Source organism: Mustelus asterias, chromosome 23 (assembly GCF_964213995.1).
Source record: "Mustelus asterias chromosome 23, sMusAst1.hap1.1, whole genome shotgun sequence".
Taxonomy (NCBI): domain Eukaryota; kingdom Metazoa; phylum Chordata; class Chondrichthyes; order Carcharhiniformes; family Triakidae; genus Mustelus; species Mustelus asterias.
Window position 1 is genome coordinate 34,222,366 of NC_135823.1, and position 21,688 is coordinate 34,244,053.

Genomic DNA, 21,688 nt, shown 5'->3' on the forward strand with positions numbered 1-21,688 from the left:
GAACATTATTTTAGCTTGATGGCAGCAGTGTTACAACTCGTGTTGCTATTGCACAGCAGCATCAAATGGCTAGCTTCACATATTTTCAGTCCTGAAATGTGCCCAGTCTACCTCAGATTAACCTGGAAGATGTATTAAACCGCAGGGCAAATGGCTAATAGTAAGTTGAGCATTTCATTTCAAACTCATTACAAACACACCATTTGTAAAAGGGAAAAAGAACAAAGAATTTGTACACATGAAGAAAACAGAATATTATTACCACCACCAGAGTTCAGCCATATCCAAAGAGAAACCAACTAGCATCTTAAATGACATGAACCTAATTAAATTATTTTGTTAATTTATCAAATGAATAAACCTTAAGTTCAGATTGGTCAGCTCTTTTGAAGAACTTCTTAACTCACTGAACACATGTTCAAAAGAGCTGATAAGCAGTGGAGCACAATTACCACAGTCGCATGGCACCCTAAAGAATGAATTAAAAATGCTAGTGACAAAATATATCCCCAATCTTGAATATAAAATACCCCACCAATTTCCTTTCTCTTTGACCTTCTCTTACTGCCCCAGTTTCTTCTCTCATTCATGACAGGGATACCTAATTTAGCCAATTACTTCTTCCCAATTTGTCTAGTTCTCTTTCCTACTCTTTTCAACTTTTGTGGTGTCCTGTGTTATTGGTACTGGCATCTCATGCAAATTTAATAACTAAAAGTGATCCAGGTAGTTTCACAAGGACACTATCTTCCCCATGCTTGCTTTTAATAGCCCCATTCAATAACCCCCATTCAAAAGCAATAAAGTTTATGGTCATCTTTAATCACAAATAATCTATTATAAAGGAAATCCAAATCCTGTCACTTATGTAGCTGACATATTTAAGAGTTAAATGATTATGAATGAACAATATGCAGGGGCATGGGGAAAGGCAAGGGAATAAGCTACAATGGGCCAAACGGCCTCCTTCTGCGCTGTAACAATTCTGTGGATTTTGAGATTAGTTTCGCTCCCAGTTTAAATTGTGACAAAATGATGTGTGCAGGTTTAACCTTCAAGAAAAACTACTGATAAATAAACATGGCTAGAGGTCAAAAAGAATAGCAAATGCTAGAAGTTTGGAAAATAAAATAGAAAACATTGGAAATGCACAGCATTAACAGACAGCCTGTGCAAAAGAAAAGGTTTTGCTCCAGAAACACTGCCTTTCCTCTTTCAGAGGCTGGCTGACCTGTTTATTTCAATGCGTTTTTTCAGCTGACAGTGTCACAAAGGGTCACCTGTGAGTGATTACAGTTGGGATACAACATAACCTGCACAAGGCAGTTAGTGCAATCAGATTGTCCTGAAATCTAACATTGATTTTGCATGCTGCATCAGCAAGGTGTAAGTTGTCACGTCTCAACTGTAGGCATGTAACAGAACGATCAGACACTGCACCGTGTAGTCTGTTCAGTCCCATTTAGCCTGGCTAGAAATCACAGTGGTGAATGTTCATAAGGGAGAGATAATAACAGGTAGGCAACAGACAGACTAAAAGAAAAAGGCAAGTGTTATGAATGCAGTTGGCTGCCTTCTTTTGAAGATAAAGAGAAATTAAATTTCGCTACAGTATCATACCGGATGTTTAGTCCCGAAGTTTGTTCCACATTCTCCCAACTTTGCAACTTTGTCAGCAATTTCTAAAATAAGAAAAATAATAGTCACTAATCTGAAAAATCATTCATTAATTAGAAGTCTTCACATTAAAAGTGTAATAGAATTGTAGAACCAACTCTCTAACAGTCATCATCCTATGTTAACTATTTCAAATACTGATTAACTTCCTTTTTAAAAGCTAATAAGGAAATCTGTTGCATCATTGTTTCTTGTAAACCAGTTCATGTATTAAAAAGTTCTATCCATCCTCTTCGTTCTTTTATTGAACATATTAAAATGTATGCCTTCTTATTACCCATTCACTAACCAATGGGAATAATTCTTCCCAATTTACTGCACAAATCACTTCAGAATTTTGAGCACTTCTCAGTTCTCCATTTAACCTCTGTTCTGATTAAAAGAATCCCACTAATCTTTCCTCAAACTCTCTCATTCCTGGTGTCAGCAAATCCTTTCTATACTCTTGGTGTAATCATGAAATCCTTCCCCACAGTAAGATACTAAAAACTGTATGCAATGTTCTGGGGTTTAAGGAAGCAAGTGCAAACTCACTACAGAATTGCACTGTAAGAGAGATTGACCATCTGCACTTTTATACTTGACTCCCAGTGGTGACATATACTCAAATCCAATAACAGCATAGGGAAATGGTCTTATGATCTCAGAGCCTTTAACCTTACAAGAACGAGAAGGATCAACTAATTCAGTCCATTCACCTGACAATGTCATGACAATTTATTATCCAGGGGGGAAGGAATAGAAAGGGAAAAACCTTAAATTTAATGAAATAAACATGAACCTCTTTCTCCAGTTCCAGAGTAACCTTCTCTTCCTTTAATTTTTCAAGACGTCCAAGCTTTTTGCAAAGGCTTTCCATTTCTTCCTTCAGCAGTGAATTGTTATCTTCCATCTCCCTGTTTGCAGAGGACATGATTCACTTAGGACATTGTGGCAGCTTTCATTCTTTGCTCCAAAATTAGGAGCCAAAATTCTTTCAGATTGCAACCTCAAACCAGCACAAGTGCAGGAAGGTTTAGAAAATTAGTTTACACTTGCAAGGTAAGACTGCATAGAGTAACACATTGTCCCTTCACCTTTGAGATTAGTCTAAATTTCAGACTGAGATGAATGTGGAACGTGGAGGATTTAAAAGTGGAATAAATTTAGAGTATCTTCAAATCAAGTTTTGTTGGATCCAAACCAACACCAAAAATCTTATCTCACTTTGGCACTAAGTTGTCAGTCTCACTCAAAAATATAATGGTGGTTTAAGAAATACACAAAGCATTTGACCATAATGGGTGTAACTGTAACTCTTCTCCAAGACAAGGATTAAGTCACTGCCAGGAAAGGGAGGGACAGAATTTCATAGTTCTGTCATGTTGACCAATCAGAAACATAGTCAAAAGGTACTTCTTTAAAATATACCACACAACAGCCAGAGCAGTTCTTCACCACTGCTGGTGCAACATAGAAGTTTTGCCCTGGATCTGACTTTGTTCTATACCCAAGCTGGAAGCATGCAATGCCATTGTTCTAGCATACAAACAAGTTATGTTCTCATAAATTATGCTCTTCCCTTTCTATGCATCATCTCCTGAGTCAAGAAAGTGTCTCCCAACAAACTGGCCATTGTGCTGTGCATTTAAGATTAGCTTGACATGAATAAATCTAATTTTTCAATCCTCTCTGAGAACACAGTGCCTTGCCACATCCCCTGACCAGCAAGATTGGGATCTGGCTGTGTAAGTGATAATACGACTGCATAATCTGGAGTGCATTACAAAGCAGCAATGCACACAGGTTCGAAGAACATAAATTATGTGCCTGGGACAAGTCTTATGATTAAATAGGCTGATCTGAACTGAAGGGACATTTATGCTTTGATGTTGTTTCACCACGTTACAAAGAAATAATGTCTATATTGCTGATAAGTTTCACCAGAAGAGGAAGTTAATCAAGTGGTCACAATTAGTTTTGGATATCATTCCTACTTGCAATAGGCATTTTTCTCCTTCAGCTGTCGGAGCTCTTTCTCCAGCTCAGGGATTCGAGCAAGGTCTGACCGCATATTCTTCACAATCACAGAGTCCTGCTCCTGTTGAGTTATTTTATTCTCTAAGTCCTGGAGAATTAAGAAAAAAAAGTGAGTATCAGGATTCTTCAGCGTTATTTTTTGACTCCCAATGGTGATGGTGTTACTGGAATTATCATTTCATGGATGCCAGCAGCCATGTCATACTTAGTCCAAAAGTTCATTTTTCATCACAATTACTCAACAGCAAGTCATGCTGACCTACTCCATTACTGCCAAATTCAATCTGGATAAGAACATGCACACACCAGCGGCCAATGGATAACAATTCGTAGCACCAAGTGGATTATTCCTTCCCCCTCACACAGCGCAGGACAATGAAGTCCAATGAAGGCTAATTTGCAACCCCCAGCTGTGTAAAGCCCAATGGGAATTGGAACATGGAACGTTTAGTCCACAGGGTTTAAGTACTGCACACATTCGATATAACAAAATCCCACTTTGAATCCCTGAACATTCTGCTTACTTTCCTATGAACAAAGTGTTGCTCACCTTCAATCTCTGCTCATTCTCAGCACTGGCCACTTGAGCTGCTTCCAGTGCTTGAATCTTTTGCACAGCCTCCTGCCACTTCCTGTTTAGGGAAAGGGGGAAAATAATAAGTTGGGTCAGAGAAAGGAACATAAATATTAGAAACAAAGTACAACTGCAATCTGCAAGGAGTAAAGGATTTCAACATAAAAAGGCAACTCCCCCCGGAAATTTCACATGAATCTATAAATCTCTACCACTCTGCTGTGGAAAATTTCAATATGGGAATAGAAGGAAGTCCTGATTGCTGACCATAAGTAGGGCATACTAACATCCATAGAACCATAGAATCCCTACAGTGCAGAAGGTGGCCATTTAGCCCCTCCCCCACCACTTTTCTTCCCAGAAACTCCCTTTATATCAATAACTCGTTTCAAAAGGAGAAGCAGGAATGGGGATTAAAACAACCAGTGCAGTTTGTGTTTGATGACCCATCTTCCGGTTTATTTTTGACTTACGTGCGTTGCACTTCCACTTGCTCAAGTAACTCATGACGCTCTGTGTTCAACGCTGTCAGCTGCATCTCCTGATTCAACCATTTCTGTTGCTGCTCTAATATTTTGGACTGGAGGACATCAATCATCTGAATTGTAATACAGAGAAAGTGTCATTAGAGGAAACATTAAAACAAGAATAATGTCCAAACTTCAATTTGCAAGATCATGTTAACTACATTTGCATTTGAAGCATTTTCAATTTGTACACTTTTAAAGGAGGAACAATTGTTTTTAAACTTTAAAACATCCAATGTACATCCTCCTCATCATGCAAATGGGAATGGTTTTTAACTGTTTCTTTTTCAAAGCAAAAACAACATAAACAAAACACCTCCAGCACTTATTGAATAATGGGTAGATGGTTATCTTAGTAGCAGTCTAGCGTTTGTATTGGAAAACAAGACTTTTCCTATAACAATCACACCAGGGGCAGAATGGTGGCACAGTAATTAGCACAGCTGTCTCAGTGCCAGGGACGAGGGTTCGATTCGAGCCTTGGGTGACTGACTGTGTGGTGTTTGCACATTCTTCCTGTACCAGCATGGGTTTCCTCTGGTTTTCTCCCACAATCCAAAAATATGTAGGTTAGGTGGATTGGCCATTGTAAATACATGGAGTTACAGGGATTGGGTGGAGGGGAGTGCCTGGATGGGTTGCTCTGAGAGTCTGTGCAGACTCGATGGGCCAAATGGCCTCTTTCACCCTGTAGGGATTCTGTGGTTCTATAACAGGAATTACAAGAAAAGGTTGCAAACAATAAATCATATAAAGGAAAAAGACAGACTTTCGTTTTTCATGACCATTGGATTTTGCGAAGCTCTTGATCGTTAAAAAAAGTACTTGAAGTGTGGCCACAGTTAGAATGTGGGAAATGCAGCAGCCATTTACTGCACTGCAAATTCCTATTAACAGCAATGCGATTAGACCAGACAATCTGTTTCTGAGATGTTGATTGAGGGATAAATATTGACCAGCACACCTGGAACAACTGCCCTATTTTTTTGAAAGGACGCCATGGGATCTTTGCATCCACCCGAGGGGGCTGACAGGGCCTCAGTTTAACCTCTTATCTGAGAAATGGCATCTCTGACAGTGAAGCATTCACTCAATACCTCGCTAATGCATCAGCCTAGATTGTTGTGCTCAAGTCACTGTCATAAATCTTTTAACACAGACAAGAGAGTGTTACCAATTCAGCCACAGCTGACACAGATTTCAACCAGTATTTTGTTATCTTTTACTGGGGGCACAAGGTACTGGAGGTCAGCTGTCCCTCACCTCCTCAATGAGTGACTGCCTTCAGAAAATGAGAAACATAGAATACAATATAGAAGGAAGCCATTCAAGCCCGAGTCTACACCAACTCCCAGACCTATTCTGTAGCCCCACGCAGTTACCCCCTCATCCCCCTAACCTGCACATCTTTAGACTGTGGAGAAAACCAGAGCACCCAGAGAAATCCCATGCAGACATAGAGAGAATGTGCAAACACCACCCAAAGCTGGAATTGAACCTGCATCACTGGCACCATGAGGCAGCAGTGCTAAGCAGCATAAAAAAGGCAGAGAAACAAAACTGGAAATGAAGGACACCGTGAATGTGAAAGAATCATCTGGGCCAGCATAGTCCAAAGAGCAACCCGAATTTCAGGCACTAGATCACACGTTCAATATATTAATCCTACAATAGCAAAGACTTGTAACTTTGGCTTGATTAAAACACAAGCATTTACAGGAAGGTGGGAAGAAAAGTTTAGATTTGAAGCATCTTTCAGCATTGCAAAATTATTTAAAATGGCAAGACAGCAGTCAAGCTCAGAATATCCACAGATCAGTAGCAAATGCCCCAATGCAGACATGGAAAATTAATTTTGTGAGAGTGTATTCTTCTGTAAGTCGTGTCAAAATCATTTGGAACTTTACCAAGAATGTTCTTAAATTGTGTTGCAGTACTAGGCTTCTACCATGCGAGGTCCTCGATACCCAAATAAATATTACAGATCCCTCTTGCGGCACATAACGGTTGCAAAAGTGATAGCATCCTCACCTCCAAGTTGTGTGTCGTGAAGGCGGCCTTCAAGACACAAAACAACGCAGAATCACTGAGCAGAAACTGATAGTCAAGTTCCGCACGCATGAGGATGGCCTCAACCGGGATCTTGGGTTCATGTTACACTACATGCAACCCCCACCATTTGGCCTGGGTTTGCAAAATCCTACTAACTGTCCTGGCTTGAGACAATTCACACCTCTTTAATCTGTGATTATCCCTCTATCCACTCGCACTGTCTGTATCTGTAAAGACTCGCATTCCAACTGTTATCTTGCAATTGTGTCTCTGTCTATATATGCCGTGTTTGTGAACCCACTCTCCACTCACCTGATGAAGGAACAGCGCTCCAAAAGCTCATGATTCCAAATATACCTGTTGAATTTTAACCTGGTGTTGTGAAACTTCTTACTGTGTCCACCCCAGTCCAATGTCAGCATCTCCACATTATAGGAAACATATGCACATAGCATGCTCCCACAAACAGCAATGGAATAATGACAAGATAATCAGTTTTTGGGACATTGATTGGAGGATAATTATTGGTCAGGACACCTGAGAAAACCCCCAACTCTTCTTCAAAATAATGCCATGAGATCTTTTACACCCAAACAGGCAGATGGGACCTCGGTTTAGTTTCTCACCCAAAAGATGGGGATTCTGACATTACCCCTCATAACAGCCATAATTTTTGTCCACAAGCCCTGGAATGGGACTTGAACCCAGAACCCCCTAACTAAGGTGAGAGTGCTACTGACTGAACCACAGAGAGATGTTTTACTACCATTAAAGCATTATATAAAAACGAGTTGTTGTTAGGCATGGTCGGTTTATTTATTTCTGGATGAATGAGCTAAGATGGGCTATAAGGACTTTCTCACCTATATTTAACTTGCGATCTTGCAATTAGCTATGAATCTCAAGAATTAAATCGGCTCTCAACTATCCCATGAATTAAAGCATTAATGATCCATCCTGAATGACCTGTTGTCATTCTCATCCTTCTTTTCAAATTGTTCAATGGGCTGGGCTTCCCCAACTCCCCTAATCTCCTCCGGCTCTAAAGTTGCCCGAGTCCTCAAATGTTGGCCTCTTGTAGATCCTCAGTTTTCTTCACTCCTCTACTGGCAATGGTGCTTTTGGACACGTGGGCTCCAAGATTTTCTAACTCATATGTCTTTGACTCTCTCCTCCTTTAAAGTTGCTATCAATCTACCTGTGGCTAAGCTTTAGGTTACAAGTCTCATCGCTTTCTGTCAAATGTTCTTATACTGCTTCCATGAAACATCTTGGGGTGTTATAGGTAATAGAGGTTTACAGCATGGAAACAGACCCTTTGGCCCAACTTCTCCATGCCGCCCCTTTTTTTTAAAAAAACCCTAAACTAGTCCCAATTGCCCACACTTGGCCCATATCCCTCTCAACCCATCGTACCCATGTAACTATCTAAATGCTTTTTAAAAGATAAAATTGTACCCGCCTCTACTACTACTACCTCTGGCAGCTTGTTCCAGACACCACCCTGAGAGACACAAAATTGCCCCTCTGGACCCTTTTGTATCTCTCCCCTCTCACCTTAAACCTATGCCCTCTAGTTTTTGACTCCCCTAACTTTGGGAAAAGATATTGACTATCCAGTATGCCCCTCATTATTTTATAGACCTCTATAAGATCACCCCTCAGCCTCCTATGCTCCAGAGAAAAAAGTCCCAGTCTATCCAGCCTCTCCTTATAACTCAAACCATCAAGTCCAGGAAGCATCCTAGTAAATCTCTTTTGCCCTCTTTCTAGTTTAATAATATCCTTTCTATAATAGGGTGACCAGAACTGTACACAGTATTCCGAGCATGGCCTTGACAATGTCTTGTACAACTTCAACAAGGCATCCCAACTCCTGTATTCAATGTTCTGACCGATGAAACCAAGCATGCAGAATGCCTTCTTCGCCCTTTGTCCACCTCTGACTCCACTTTCAAGGAGCTATGAACCTGTACCCCTCAATGTCTTTATTCTGTAACTCTCCCCAACGCCCTACCATTAACTGAGTAAGTCCTGCCCTGGTTCGATCTACCAAATGCATCACCTCGCATTTAAACTCCATCTGCCATTCATCAGCCCAGGTGCTTTATAAATGCAATTTGGTATTGCAGCAAACATCCAGTCTTTATTAGGCCATGTGGGAAGGTAATGAAGCAGATACCAGGTCTTTTCCAACGACGACACATCAGGCACCAGATTCCAAAACCCCTATTGACTGCAAATGGGCTAACATCATAAAGAGTGAAACCAATGAAAAACAGTCACTTACTTCTACAGAACTTGAATATTAATGAAAAGAGAGACATATTGTCAAAGCTTTTCATCTTGCAATCAATTTATGATGATCAGTTAAGGTCACCATCTGGCTCACTTACACTTGCTAGAACTGACATGCAATCTTACAAAAGATACTGTTCTCTGCAAACAAAAGAAATATGTTCAAGCCTTACACCTTACGTTTGTCCTAATGAGTGCAAGACAAAAGGCTTTGGCAACTTGTCTCACTTTTCAGCAATATTCAATAATGAATGGTACGAGACGAGGAGAGAAATGGGGCAAATGAAATGTGCTTTCAGATAACTATTGTTTGTGATTTAGGTTAGCAGTTAGATTCTTTGCAACATGAAAGATTTCACCATTTTATAATTGCTGTACACAGGTAAGTCTATCCCTTACCTGACTGGCTTCAGCAAGCTTTTCTTCTTTCTCTTGAAGCTTCTTGTTCTGCACCCCAAGGTCCTCCTTTAATGACTTAGTCACATCAACCTGGTCCTTCAATTTTGCCACAAACTCTTCCTCCTTCTCCTGCATTTGTTTCACTTGGGTTATTAGCTCCTGGTTCCGATCTGCCTCGCGCTACATTGTCGGGGGAAAATAGCTATTTCAACTTATCCAAATCAGAATATGCATAGAAAATATTAATGGCTACAATTTGAAATCATAATATAAGAAAGAACAATTAACCTAGCTTTGAAGGTCAGTTTCAGACAGAATCAGACTATTTTCCCCAGCTCAAATGTTTCCATAGCATATAAACACAAAAAACATTGATCACAGCCTGTAATCAGGGAGAGGAGTGTGAAGAAGTGGAAGGATTCGCTGTTTGACAGGCCTCCAAGAGAATAATGCTCTTTATTTACTGTAGTGCTTATGTTAGATTGGTGATCTAGATAGAGGCCTAGACTAAAATTTGAGGGGATGCCCATACTCTCCTTGCAGTACAGAATGCTGACAAAAAGACAAATGGCAAGTAACACGAACAACCTGAAATACAAAGAGCATGTTGATGCCAGTACAGTTTGAAGATGATTCTTACATTTTGTAACTCCCTGCATCAAAGTAAATACCTCATAGTTCCAGGAACTAGTGTGCACTGCCTTCTCTAACTCAATTCTGGCTCTTTTGTGGCTGACCTCCATCTTCTGTTTCTCCCGTTCCACCTCTAGAATGCGCGAATGGGAATGAATGTTCTCAGCCTGTTCTTCGGCCTGGAAAATATACAGCAAAAAAAATGTTAACACATCTATTTAACTTTTCGGAGTGTGGGTTGAAGGAAGAGTAGATTGTGTAGTCCTATTCAACCAATCAACAAGACCATGGCTGATTTTTATATCAACTCCACTTTCCTATTCTGTCCCCATGTCCCTTGATTCCCTGAATGCTTTTGGACTTTGATGTGCATAAATTGGCTGCTACATACACAAGAACACAAGAAATAGAAGCAGAAGTAGGCCATCAGGTCCTTCAAGCCTTCTGCACCATTCAATACAATTATGGCTGATCTGTATTCCTTGGAGTTTAGAAGAATGAGGGATGACCTTATTCAAACATAAGATCTTGAGGGAGCTTGATAGGGTAGATGATCAGATGTTTACACTAGTGGGAACATAACGACAAGTTAACAGGCCAATCATTTAAAGCTGAGGTGCGTGAAAATTTCTTCTCGCAGAGGGTAGTGAATTCCTGGAATTCTCTGCCCCAAAGGGTAGTAGAAGCTGGATCATTAGAAGTATTTATAGTGGAGGTGTCATTTTCTCATAACCCTTTATTCTTCCAACTATCAAATATTTATCCACCTTCACTCAGAGGATTCACCACCCTCTGTGAGATGAAATTTCTATACACCTCAGTTTTAAATGACCAGCCTTTTACCTTGTAGCTATGTCCCCTTGTCCAAGGGAGTTACATTAGCTGTTTTTAATCTTCTGGTACCCTCCCGGAATTGAGCAAGTTACAAAACATTTCAGTCAATGGGTCCACTATCTCTACAGCCACTTCCATTAAAACCCTAACGTACAGCTCATCGGGTCCTGGCAACTTGTCTGCCTTTAGCCCCTCGAGTTTCTCTAACACATTATCCTTGTGATTGGGATTTTTGTAAATTCTGCCATGTTATTTGAAATCAGCCTATCTGATATCTTAGGGATATTTGCAATGTCTTCCATAATGAAGACTTGCAAAACATTTATTTAGCCTATCCACCATCCTTGTTATCAATTCACCTGCCTCTTTCAGTAGACGTCCCACGTTTACTTTAGCCTCTCGCTTCCTATTTATATATCCATAGAAAATCTTAATGTTTGCCTTCGTGCAAGTTCTCTCAATTCATTTCCTCCCTTGAGCATTTTAGTCTTCCGCTGCTGGAACCTAAAAACTTCCCAGTCCTTTGGTCTACCATTATATTTTGCCACTTTGCATATACTGCTTTTCAATTTAACATTATTCTTCATCTCCTTTGTTAACCATGGATTTGTGAAATCCTTCTTTTTGACTGGGATAAACTCCAGCTGAGCATTTTGGACCAGCTAGTTGAATATCTGTCACTGCTCATCTACTGATCTATGTCTTAGCTTGTTTACCTAGTTCATCTTAGGCAACTCGTCCCTCACACCATTATAATTGTCCTTATTTAAGTTATAACATTGGTTATGGGCCTATGGTGTTCACCCTCAAACTGTATCTGGAATTCAATCATGTGGTCATCACCCCAGGGGATCCTTAACCACAAGATTCCTTATTAATCCTTCTTCATTTTACAAAACACAAATCTAAAATAGCCCGTTCCCAGGTAGGATCCACAATTAACTGCTCTAAAAAGCAACCCCAGATGTACTCCACAAATTCTTCTTCTACGCTGCCCTTGCCGATTTGGTTTGTCCAGTCATTTCCTATATTATGTTGGTAACTGCCCTTGGCTGTAGGTCAATTTCACTCAGTGAGGCTTTCTCACTTATATATTCATGACAAATATTCAAATCAAAGGCCTTGTGCTGTGTTGGATTGATTGCCTGTTCTACGTTGACCCAAAAGAACCAGCCATGAAGCTATAGAAACGCAACAATTATCTTTCATGTTACAGGGCTACGAAGCAGAACAGGCCAGAATTGCTGTGGACATTGGGCAAGAAAGCACTTGGGTCCACAACTTTGATTCAGGACTCCCATTTATTCACATGAGGTACCCTGGACCGTATGCACGAGACAAATGGGCCAAATGGCCTTCTTCAAAATGTATATTTCGACAGTGCTGTGCTATTCAGCAATTTGAGGGAAGTCATTAAATATGGATTAGGCATTTTGGTTGATTTTTTTGCTTCATTTCATTACAATAGAATGAACAACTCTCCCAGCTCCTGGCTTTGACGGTTCTGCCTGAGGTGAGCTTGAACCATCTCAATCAAATTCCTCATGGGCATGGATACAAAGAGAAAGCGTCACTGAGTGAAATTGACTACTTATATCCTCCAAATCTAAGGAGGAAAATTTATTACCTGGATGCTACAGAAACAAAATGATGGACAGTCCCTCACGTTGACATTTGTCAGGATGTCTGGCCAGCTGAGCATAAATAGTAAGTGACAGAGATGAGGAGGAAGTGTTGTTTATCAGCTCCATTAATTCATGTTCCTAAAGAGTTGGTCATTGGTTCTGGTAGTTAGAATTTCTGGTGAGAGGCTGAGCCAAACTTAATTTGTATACGACTGCTCACACTGAGATAGCAAATGAAGCACAAGGCCAAACCTTGGAGTTTACAGCAATAGTGCTTTGTGTTACACCTACCAATCTAACTTTACAGACCATCTTTCTGAGGGCCTGAGAGACTAAAGCCTTTTCTTGCACTTGTGTGGGAATATTTCTCCCTAACTGCTTGTGGAACCAAACTCATGCCATGCCATCACAAGATTAGATCTGGGATTGAGTTTCGAATCAAGTCTAGATTGAGGAGGGAAGCCCCCTCTGTCTGTTGGCTGTCAGCGGTCTTAATGAGTCGAGTTTAGGACAGGCTCACCCACTACCCATTGGGTGCCCAGATCTGCTCCTAATTCAGTAATTGCCTTGCATTGGTATTACACCTTTAAAGTAGTAAAATATCCCAAGGTGCTTCACAAAATCTGACCCCAACATATTTATCCGGTTATTAGGGCTGCTGAGCAAAACAAAAAGGTAGGTTTTAGTAGTGCCTTAAAGGAGCAGAGAGAAACAGAAAGATTTGGGGGAGAATTCCAGAGCTTAAGTAGCTGAAATATGGATGTCAATTGAAGAAGAGATGTAAATTTGGTATGCACAAGAGGCCAGAACTGGGAGAGCTCAGATGTCTCGGAGGGCTGTAGGGCTGGAGGAGATTGTAGAGAGGAAAAGGACATAGAGAGATTTGCTGAAAACATGGATGAGGATTTTTAAATTAATGCAAGTTCAGATTCAGCCTAGCTACTCAATCTTGCAACTGAATTGATGACAAAGACATCACGTTACACGAATACAGAGAGATCATTACTATATGATGAGGTATCCGTGCAGTCTCTTATTGTAAGCAAGGAGAGTGTTTCACTTTGCATCCTGCCTGGGACACCTCACATGAACACTGGGAGCCAGAACAAGAACTTTTCCAATACAAACATCTCTTATCTTGAGTAAGTGAAAAAAATAGAAATCAAAACCAAACAGATATGTAAATGCAAATGACACAATAGGGCAATTAATCAAATATCAGGGGCAGCACAGTGGTTGGCGCTGCTGCCTCATAGCACCAGGGACCCAGGTTCAATTCCAGCCTTGGGTGACTGTCTATGTCTGCATGGGTTTCCTCCAGGTGCTCCAGTTTTCTCCCACAGTCCAGGGAAGTATGGGCTTGGTTGATTGGCAGAGGGATTCGTAGGGTAGATATATGGGGTTACGAGGATAGGGCCTGAGTGGGATTGTTGTCAGTTCAGGCTCGATGGGCCAAATGGCTTACTTCTGCACTGTAGTGATTCTATGTTAGTCTGCTTTTACTGACTTTAAAAACAGTAGGTGATCTTCATGGCCACGGTAGTTTACTGTGGATATATCTTCACACCTTTTAACCATGTAAATATTTGAAGGTCTGAATAACTAGCCCATACTCAGTATACTGTCTAAAGACAAATTGCACCAAATAAAAACAAATATGGCAGCATTTTGATGTTGTCATGTTTGTATGAATAAATACAAAATCATTTTAAGTAGTGATTATACTGCTTTTCCTAGTGTAACACAGGTAGACCTGGACAGTAGATTTTGGTCTAACTTGACCATTTTTAGCAAGTTTTTGTATTATGTGCATTTTAGCAAGCCAACATGATCAAGATGCCATTTTATAATCAATCACATGTATTAATCAAGAATTACTGTATAATTAATCAACCAGAAAATAATGATTAAATAAATAGCAAGACTCAATGTATAATTGAAGAATACGTTTCTAAGTTTACTTAATCAAGTAACTAAGACTGCATAATATTCTAATGTTTGAAGTATTAATTTGTTGCTGTAAGCATTGTACATGGGAACAGAGAGCATTCGGATGCCAAAGAGGGCATGGGCTTCATTAATCCTTGGCCAGCTGGGGCAGGTGCAGGAGACTGAATCAAGATTTGTCCAAATTTAGATAAAAGCAAAATCTTGAACCATCTCATTGTGTTACTCCATGGAACAATGTATGTAAATGGCCAAATCCAATAAAATTTACTCAGTAGCAACAAATGACCTATTGACTAATTACAACAGGCCTAATTTGAGATGAGGTAATGCTAATTCAAGTGTTAAAAGTGGAAACTATCTTGTTCCTTCCAAATTGGACGACAATTGTGGAGGTGCTCCCTGGGCAGAATTTCAAGAAATCAGTGCTAAGTATACCTTTTTCTTTTCAATAAACTTTCACCTTATTTGCTTTTTCTGAGTCCTGTCTTGCCTATGGTCAAGTCTTCTTCAAACTAAAGGACTTTGGAACCAAGTAATCAGGCACTTACAAAAACAGAATATAAATTTTAACTGTTAAAAGTATATACTTTTGATTAGGGAAAGCATCACGGCCATACTGAGAGGGAATATGTCCGAGGGTTCAGCCACTCAGTCTATATGGGTAGAATTGAGAAATAAGAAGGGGGAAATCACTTTGATAGGGTTGTACTATAGGCCCCCAAATAGTCAGCGGGAAATTGAGCAGCAAATATGTAAGGAGATTACAGATAGCTCCAAGAAAAATAGGGTGGTAATAGTCGGAGATTTTAATTTTCCCAACATTGACTGGGACAGCCATAGTATTAAAGGGTTGGATGGAGAGAAATTTGTTGAGTGTATTCAGGAGGAATTTCTCATTCAGTATGTGGATGGCCCGACAAGAGAGGGGGCAAAACTTGACCTCCTCTTGGGAAATAAAGAAGAGCAGGTGACAGAAGTGTTAGTGAGGGATCACTTTGGGACCAGTGACCATAATTCTATTGGTCTGAAGATAGCTATGGAGAATGATAGGTCTGTCCCAAAAGTTAAAATTCTAAATTGGGGCAAGGCCAATTTTGATGGTATCAGGCAGGAACTTTCAAAAGTTAATTGGAGGAGTCTGTGGGAAGGCAAAAGGACGTCTGGTAAGTGGTACGCATTCAAAAGTGTGTCAACCAGGGTTTAGGGTAAACACATTTCTCTTGGAGTGAAGGGCAAGGCTGGCAGAAGTCAGGAACCCTGGATGACTCGGGATATTGAGGCCCTGGTCAAGAAAAAGAAAGAGGCACATGACGTGCATAGGCAGCTGAGATCAAGTGAATCTCTTGAAGAGTACAGGGGGTGTAGGAGTAGAGTTAAGAGAGAAATCAGGAGGGCAAAAAGAGAACACGAGATTGTTTTGGCAGATAAGGCAAAGGAGAATCCAAAGAGCTTCTACAAATACATAAAGGGCAAAAGAGTAACAAGGAAGAGAGTAGGGCCTCTTAAGGATCAACAAGGTCATCTATGTGCGGATCCACAAGAGATGGGTGAGATTCTAAATGAATATTTCTCATCAGTATTTACTGTTGAGGAAAGCATGGATGGAAGGGAACTTGGGGAAATAAATAGTGATGTCTTGAGGAGTGTACATATTACAGAGGTGGTGGTGCTGGAAGTCTTAAAGCGCATCAAGGTAGATAAATCCCCGGGACCTGATGAAGTGTATCCCAGGACATTGTGGGAGGCTAGGGAGGAAATTGCGTGTCCCCTAGCCGAGATATTTGAATCATCGACAGTCACGGGTGAGGTGCCTGAAGATTGGAGAGTGGCAAATGTTGTGCCTTTGTTTAAAAAGGGCTGCAGGGAAAAGCCTGGGAACTATAGGCCAGTGAGCCTCACATCTGTGGTGGGTAAGTTGTTGGAAGGTATTTTGAGAGACAGAATCTAAGGCATTTAGAGATGCAAGGACTGATTAGGGACAGTCAGCATGGCTTTGTGAGTGGAAAATCATGTCTCACAAATTTAATTGAGTTTTTTGAAGGGGTAACCAAGAAGGTAGATGAGGCAGTGCAGTTGATGTTGTCTACATGGACTTCAGCAAGGCCTTTGACAAGGTACTGCATGGTAGGTTGTTGCATAAGGTTAAATCTCACGGGATCCAGGGTGAGGTATCTAAATGGATACAAAATTGGCATGATGACAGAAGCCAGAGGGTGGTTGTAGAGGATTGTTTTTCAAACTGGAGGCCTGTGACCAGCGGTGTGCCTCAGAGATCAGTGCTGGGTCCACTGTTAAATGTCATTTATATTAATGATTTGGATGAGAATATAGGCGGCATGGTTAGTAAGTTTGCAGATGACACTAAGATTGGTGGCATAGTGGACAGTGAAGAAAGTTATCTCCAATTGCAACGGGATCTTGATCAATTGGACCAGTGGGCTGACAAATAGCAGATGGAGTTTAATTTAGACAAATGTGAGGTGAAGCATTTTGGTAGATTGAACCAGCGCAGGACTTACTCAGTTAATGGTAGGGCATTGGGGAGAGTTACAAAACAAAGATCTAGGGATACATGTTCATAGGGCGGCACGGTAGCACAGTGGTTAGCACTGCTGCTTCACAGCTCCAGGGTCCTGGGTTCGATTCCCGGCTCGGGTCACTGTCTGTGTGGAGTTTGCACATTCTCCTCGTGTCTGCGTGGGTTTCCTCCGGGTGCTCCGGTTTCCTCCCACAGTCCAAAGATGTGCGGGTTACGTTGATTGGCCAGGTTAAAAAAATTGCCCCTTTGAGTCCTGGGATGCGTAGGTTAGAGGGATTAGTGGGTAAAATATGTGGGGGTAGGGCCTGGGTGGGATTGTGGTCGGTGCAGACTCGATGGGCCGAATGGCCTCCTTCTGCACTGTAGGGTTTCTATGAAACCAGAATCCAAACCCTGCCCCCAAGCGAGAGTGCTGATTGGTAAGTGTTTTTTTCTTTTTGCTCTTGGCATTGTAGTTGCTGTACACTAGTATAGTGTTTCTGTGTAATTTCTGTGGTTTATAGTTTGAAAAGGTTATACTCGGTAGTAACAAGGAGCAGGGAAGAAGAGTCCTAGAAAATTGTATATATCTGAAACAAAACATCTTTCAAAAGTTTAATTTAAAGGGGTAAGACATGACAAGAGAGCTCCAAGCCGTAGTTTGCTCCTCTTGCTCCATGTGGCAGGCTGGGGACAGTTCCAGTCCTCTGGGTCAGCATGTGTGCGGGAAGTGTCTCCATCTACAGCTCCTGGAAGCTCGAGTTTCAGAGCTGGAGCGGGGCCTGGAGACATTATGGAGCATCCGCGAGTCAGAGTATCGTGGATAGCACGTATAGAGAGTTGGTCACACCGCAGGCTCAGATTCCACAAGCAGGAAGAGAATGGGTGACCACCAGACAGGACGAGAGAGATAGGCAGGTAGTGCAGGAATCTCCTGTGACCATTCCCCTGCAAAACAGATATACCGCTTTGGATACTGTTGAGGGGAATGACCCCTCTAGGGAGAGCAGCAGCAGCCAAACCCGTTGCACCACGGTTGGTTCGGCTGCAGAGGGGCAGGGTAAAAAGTGTGCCAGTGCAATAGTTATAGGGGATTCAATTGTAAGGGGAACAGACAGGCATTTCTGTGGTCGCAAACAAGACTCCAGGATGGTATGTTGCCTCCCTGGTGCTTGGGTCAAGGATGTCTCGGAGCGGCTGCAGGACATTCTGAAGGGAGAGGGCAAACAGCCAGTGGTTGTAGTGCACGTTGGTACAAGCGACATAGGTGAAAAAAGGGATGAGGTCCTAAAAGCAGAATACAGGGAGTTAGGAAGAAAGTTAAGAAATCGGACCTCAAAGGTAGTGATCTCAGGATTACTACTGGTGCCACGTGCTAGTCAGAGTAGAAATGAGAGGATATAGCGGATAAATACGTGGCTGAAGAGATGGTGTCAGGGGGAGGATTTCAGATTCCTGGGGCATTGGGACCGGTTCTGGGGGAGGTGGGACCTGAACAAATTGGACGGGTTATAGCTGGGCACGACTGAGACTGACGTCCTCGGGGAAGTGTTTGCCAGAGCGGTTGGGGAGGGTTTAAACTAATATGCCAGGGGGATGGGAACCTATGAGAAGGAGGGAGCAAGGACAAAATATGCGGAGAAGGTTCCAACTACATCAAAAAATCAGAAAAAAAGTTAAAAGGAAGGAGAACTCAGGAGATGTTATTAATGGAAGTGCTAGAATTCAAAAAGGTACAAAAACTAGCATAAGGGCACTTTATCTGAATGCTCGTAGCATTCGAAACAAGGTTAATGAGTTGACAGCACAAATCATTGCGAACGAGTATGATTTGGTGGCCATTCCAGAGACATGGTTGCAGGATGGTCATGACTGGGAGTTGAATATCCAGGGGTATCAAACTGTTCAGAGGGACCGACAGAAAGGTAAGGGAGGTGGTGTAGCTCTGATATTTAAGGATGATATCAAGGCGGTAGTGAGAGATGATATAGGTTCTATGGAAAAAAAGGTTGAATCCATTTGAGTGGAAATTAGAAATAGTAAGGGGAAAAAGTCACTGATAGGCATAGTCTATAGGCCACCAAATAATGACATCATGGTGGGGCGAGAAATAAACAAAGAAATAACTGATGCATGTAAAAATGGTACAGCAATTATCATGGGGGGGTTTTAATCTACATATCAATTGGTCAAACTAGGTCGGTCAAGGCAGCCTTGAGGAGGAGTTCATAGAATGTATCCGTGATAGCTTCCTTCAACAGTATGTAATGGAACCGACAAGGGAGCAAGCTATCCTAGATCTGGTCCTGTGTAATGATACGGGAATAATTAATGGTCTTGCAGTTAGGGATCCTCTTGGAAGAAGCGATCACAGTATGGTTGAATTTAAAATACAGATGGAGCGTGAGAAGGTAAAATCCAATACCAGTGTCTTGTGCTTAAACAAAGGAGACTATAAACGGATGAGGGAGGAGTTGGCTAAAGTAGACTGGGAACAAAAACTTTATGGTGGGACAATTGAGGAACAATGGAGGACTTTCAAAGCTATCTTTCACAGTGCTCAGCAAAAGTATATACCAGTGATAAGGAAAGACTGTAGAAAAAGAGATAATCAGCCATGGATATCTAAGGAAATGAAGGAGGGTATCAAATTGAAAGAAAATGCATACAAAGTGACAAAGATTAGTGGGAAACTAGGGGATTGGGAAATCTTTAAAGGTCATCAGAAAGCCACGAAAAAAGCTATAAAAGTAAGGTAAGATGGATTATGAGAGTAAACTAGCTCAGAATATAAAAACAGATAGCAAAAGTTTCTACAAATATATAAAATGAAAAAGAGTGGCGAAAGTAAACATTGGTCCTTTAGAGGATGAGAAGGGGGATGTAATAACTGAAAATGGCTGAGGCATTGAACAGGTATTTTGTGTTGGTCTTCACAGTGGAAAACACAAATAACATGCAAACAATTGATGACAGGAAGGCTATGGCAGGTGAGAACCTAGAAACTATTATCACGAAAGAGGAAGTGTTGGGCAAGTTAATGGGGCTAAAGGTAGACAAGTCTCCTGGTCCTGATGGAATGCATCCCAGGGTACTAAAAGAGATGGCAGGAGAAATAGCAAATGCACTCGTGGTAATTTATCAAAATTCGCTGGACTCTGGGGTGGTTCCCGCAGATTGGAAAACAGCAAATGTGACTCCACTGTTTAATAAAGGAGGTCGACAAAAGGCAGGTAACTATAGGTTGGTTAGCTTAACTTCTGTAGTAGGGAAAATGCTTGAATCTATGAAGGAAGAAATAGCGAGACATCTGGATATAAATTGTCCCATTGGTAAGACGCAGCATGGGTTCATGAAGGGCAGGTCATGTTTGACTAATTTGGTGGAATTCTTTGAGAAGATTACATGTGCAATGGACAATGGGGAACCTGTGGATGTGGTGTATCTGGATTTCCAGAAGGCATTTGACAAGGTGCCGCACCAAAGACTGCTGCATAAGATAAAGGTGATGATGTGGAGATGCTAGCGTTGGACTGGGATAAACACAGTACTGTGTTTACCCCAGTCCAACGCCGGCATCTCCACATCATGACTACCATCTCCAAGAAGATCGCGCATATCGACATAGTGGCTTTTGCTACCAAATAAACCTGTTGGACTTTAACCTGCTGTTGTTAAACTTCTTACTAAGATAAAGGTGCACAGTGTTACGGGTAATACGGGTAATTCCACAGTGCACAGTGTTACGGGTAATACGGGTAATTCCACAGTGCACAGTGTTACGGGTAATTCCACAGGAGCAGGCTGAGGGTAAGAGAGTTTGTTTCCAGACTTGATTTATTTATTTTTCAGTGGTTTTTGGGTTTAAAATCGGAGGTTTTTTCTGAAACCGGAAGTAGGCCCAGGAGAGGCCTGGGAAGGTTTTTGGGGGATTTAAAAGCAGGCCGCACTTTTGAGCGGGCAGCGGAGTAAGCAGGGAGCAGAGTGAGAGCTGGAAGGGCTTTGGCTCTAAGGGCTTAGGTGAAAACAGGCGGAGGCAAGGAAGGTTGTTGTTATTTTTTTTTCCAAAACTATAAAGGAAATGGCAGGTATGAGTGAGAGGCCAGTTCGCTGCATTCGGTGTGGGGTATGGGAGTTCCTGGAGACGACTTGCCTCCCGGAGGTCCATATCTGTGCCAGATGCATGGAACTGCAACTCCTGAGGGGCCGTGTAAGGGAGCTGGAGCTGCAGCTGGATGACCTCAGTTTAGTCAGGGAAAATGAGAAAATAATAGATATAAGTTATAAGCAGGTAGTCACACCGGGGCCTCAGAAGGAAGACAAGTGGGTCACAGTTCGGAAGGGTAAAAGTCATAAGGGTCATGTACCAGAAAGTACCCCAGTGGCAGTCTCCCATAATAGTAAGGGCTGGGCAACAGATGGGAGAGGGGAAGGGAGTGAGCAGTCAGTGGAGGGATCCCCTGTGGTTGCCCTCCAAAATAGGTATATTGTTTTGGATTCTGTGGAGGGGGATGACCCTCCAGGGATAAGCCACGAAGACGAGATCGCCTGCACAGAGACAGGCTCAGAGGCCCGGAAGGGA

At 41.7% G+C, this 21,688-nt stretch overlaps 1 protein-coding gene across 5 annotated transcripts in view; it reads right to left on the bottom strand.

Annotated features, from left to right (window-relative positions):
- Positions 1-21,688, bottom strand: part of mrm2 (mitochondrial rRNA methyltransferase 2) — a 952,456-nt gene that overhangs the window by 907,234 nt on the left and 23,534 nt on the right. For all 5 annotated transcript variants that reach the window (XM_078240222.1, XM_078240223.1, XM_078240224.1 and 2 more), the window contains 7 exons: positions 10,218-10,358; positions 9,547-9,726; positions 4,744-4,868; positions 4,247-4,328; positions 3,654-3,784; positions 2,459-2,573; positions 1,621-1,682 (listed from right to left, as the gene is read on the bottom strand). In XM_078240222.1, the coding sequence (XP_078096348.1) occupies positions 1,621-1,682; positions 2,459-2,573; positions 3,654-3,784; positions 4,247-4,328; positions 4,744-4,868; positions 9,547-9,726; positions 10,218-10,358 (836 nt within the window). The remainder of the gene's footprint in view (positions 1-1,620; positions 1,683-2,458; positions 2,574-3,653; positions 3,785-4,246; positions 4,329-4,743; positions 4,869-9,546; positions 9,727-10,217; positions 10,359-21,688) is intronic.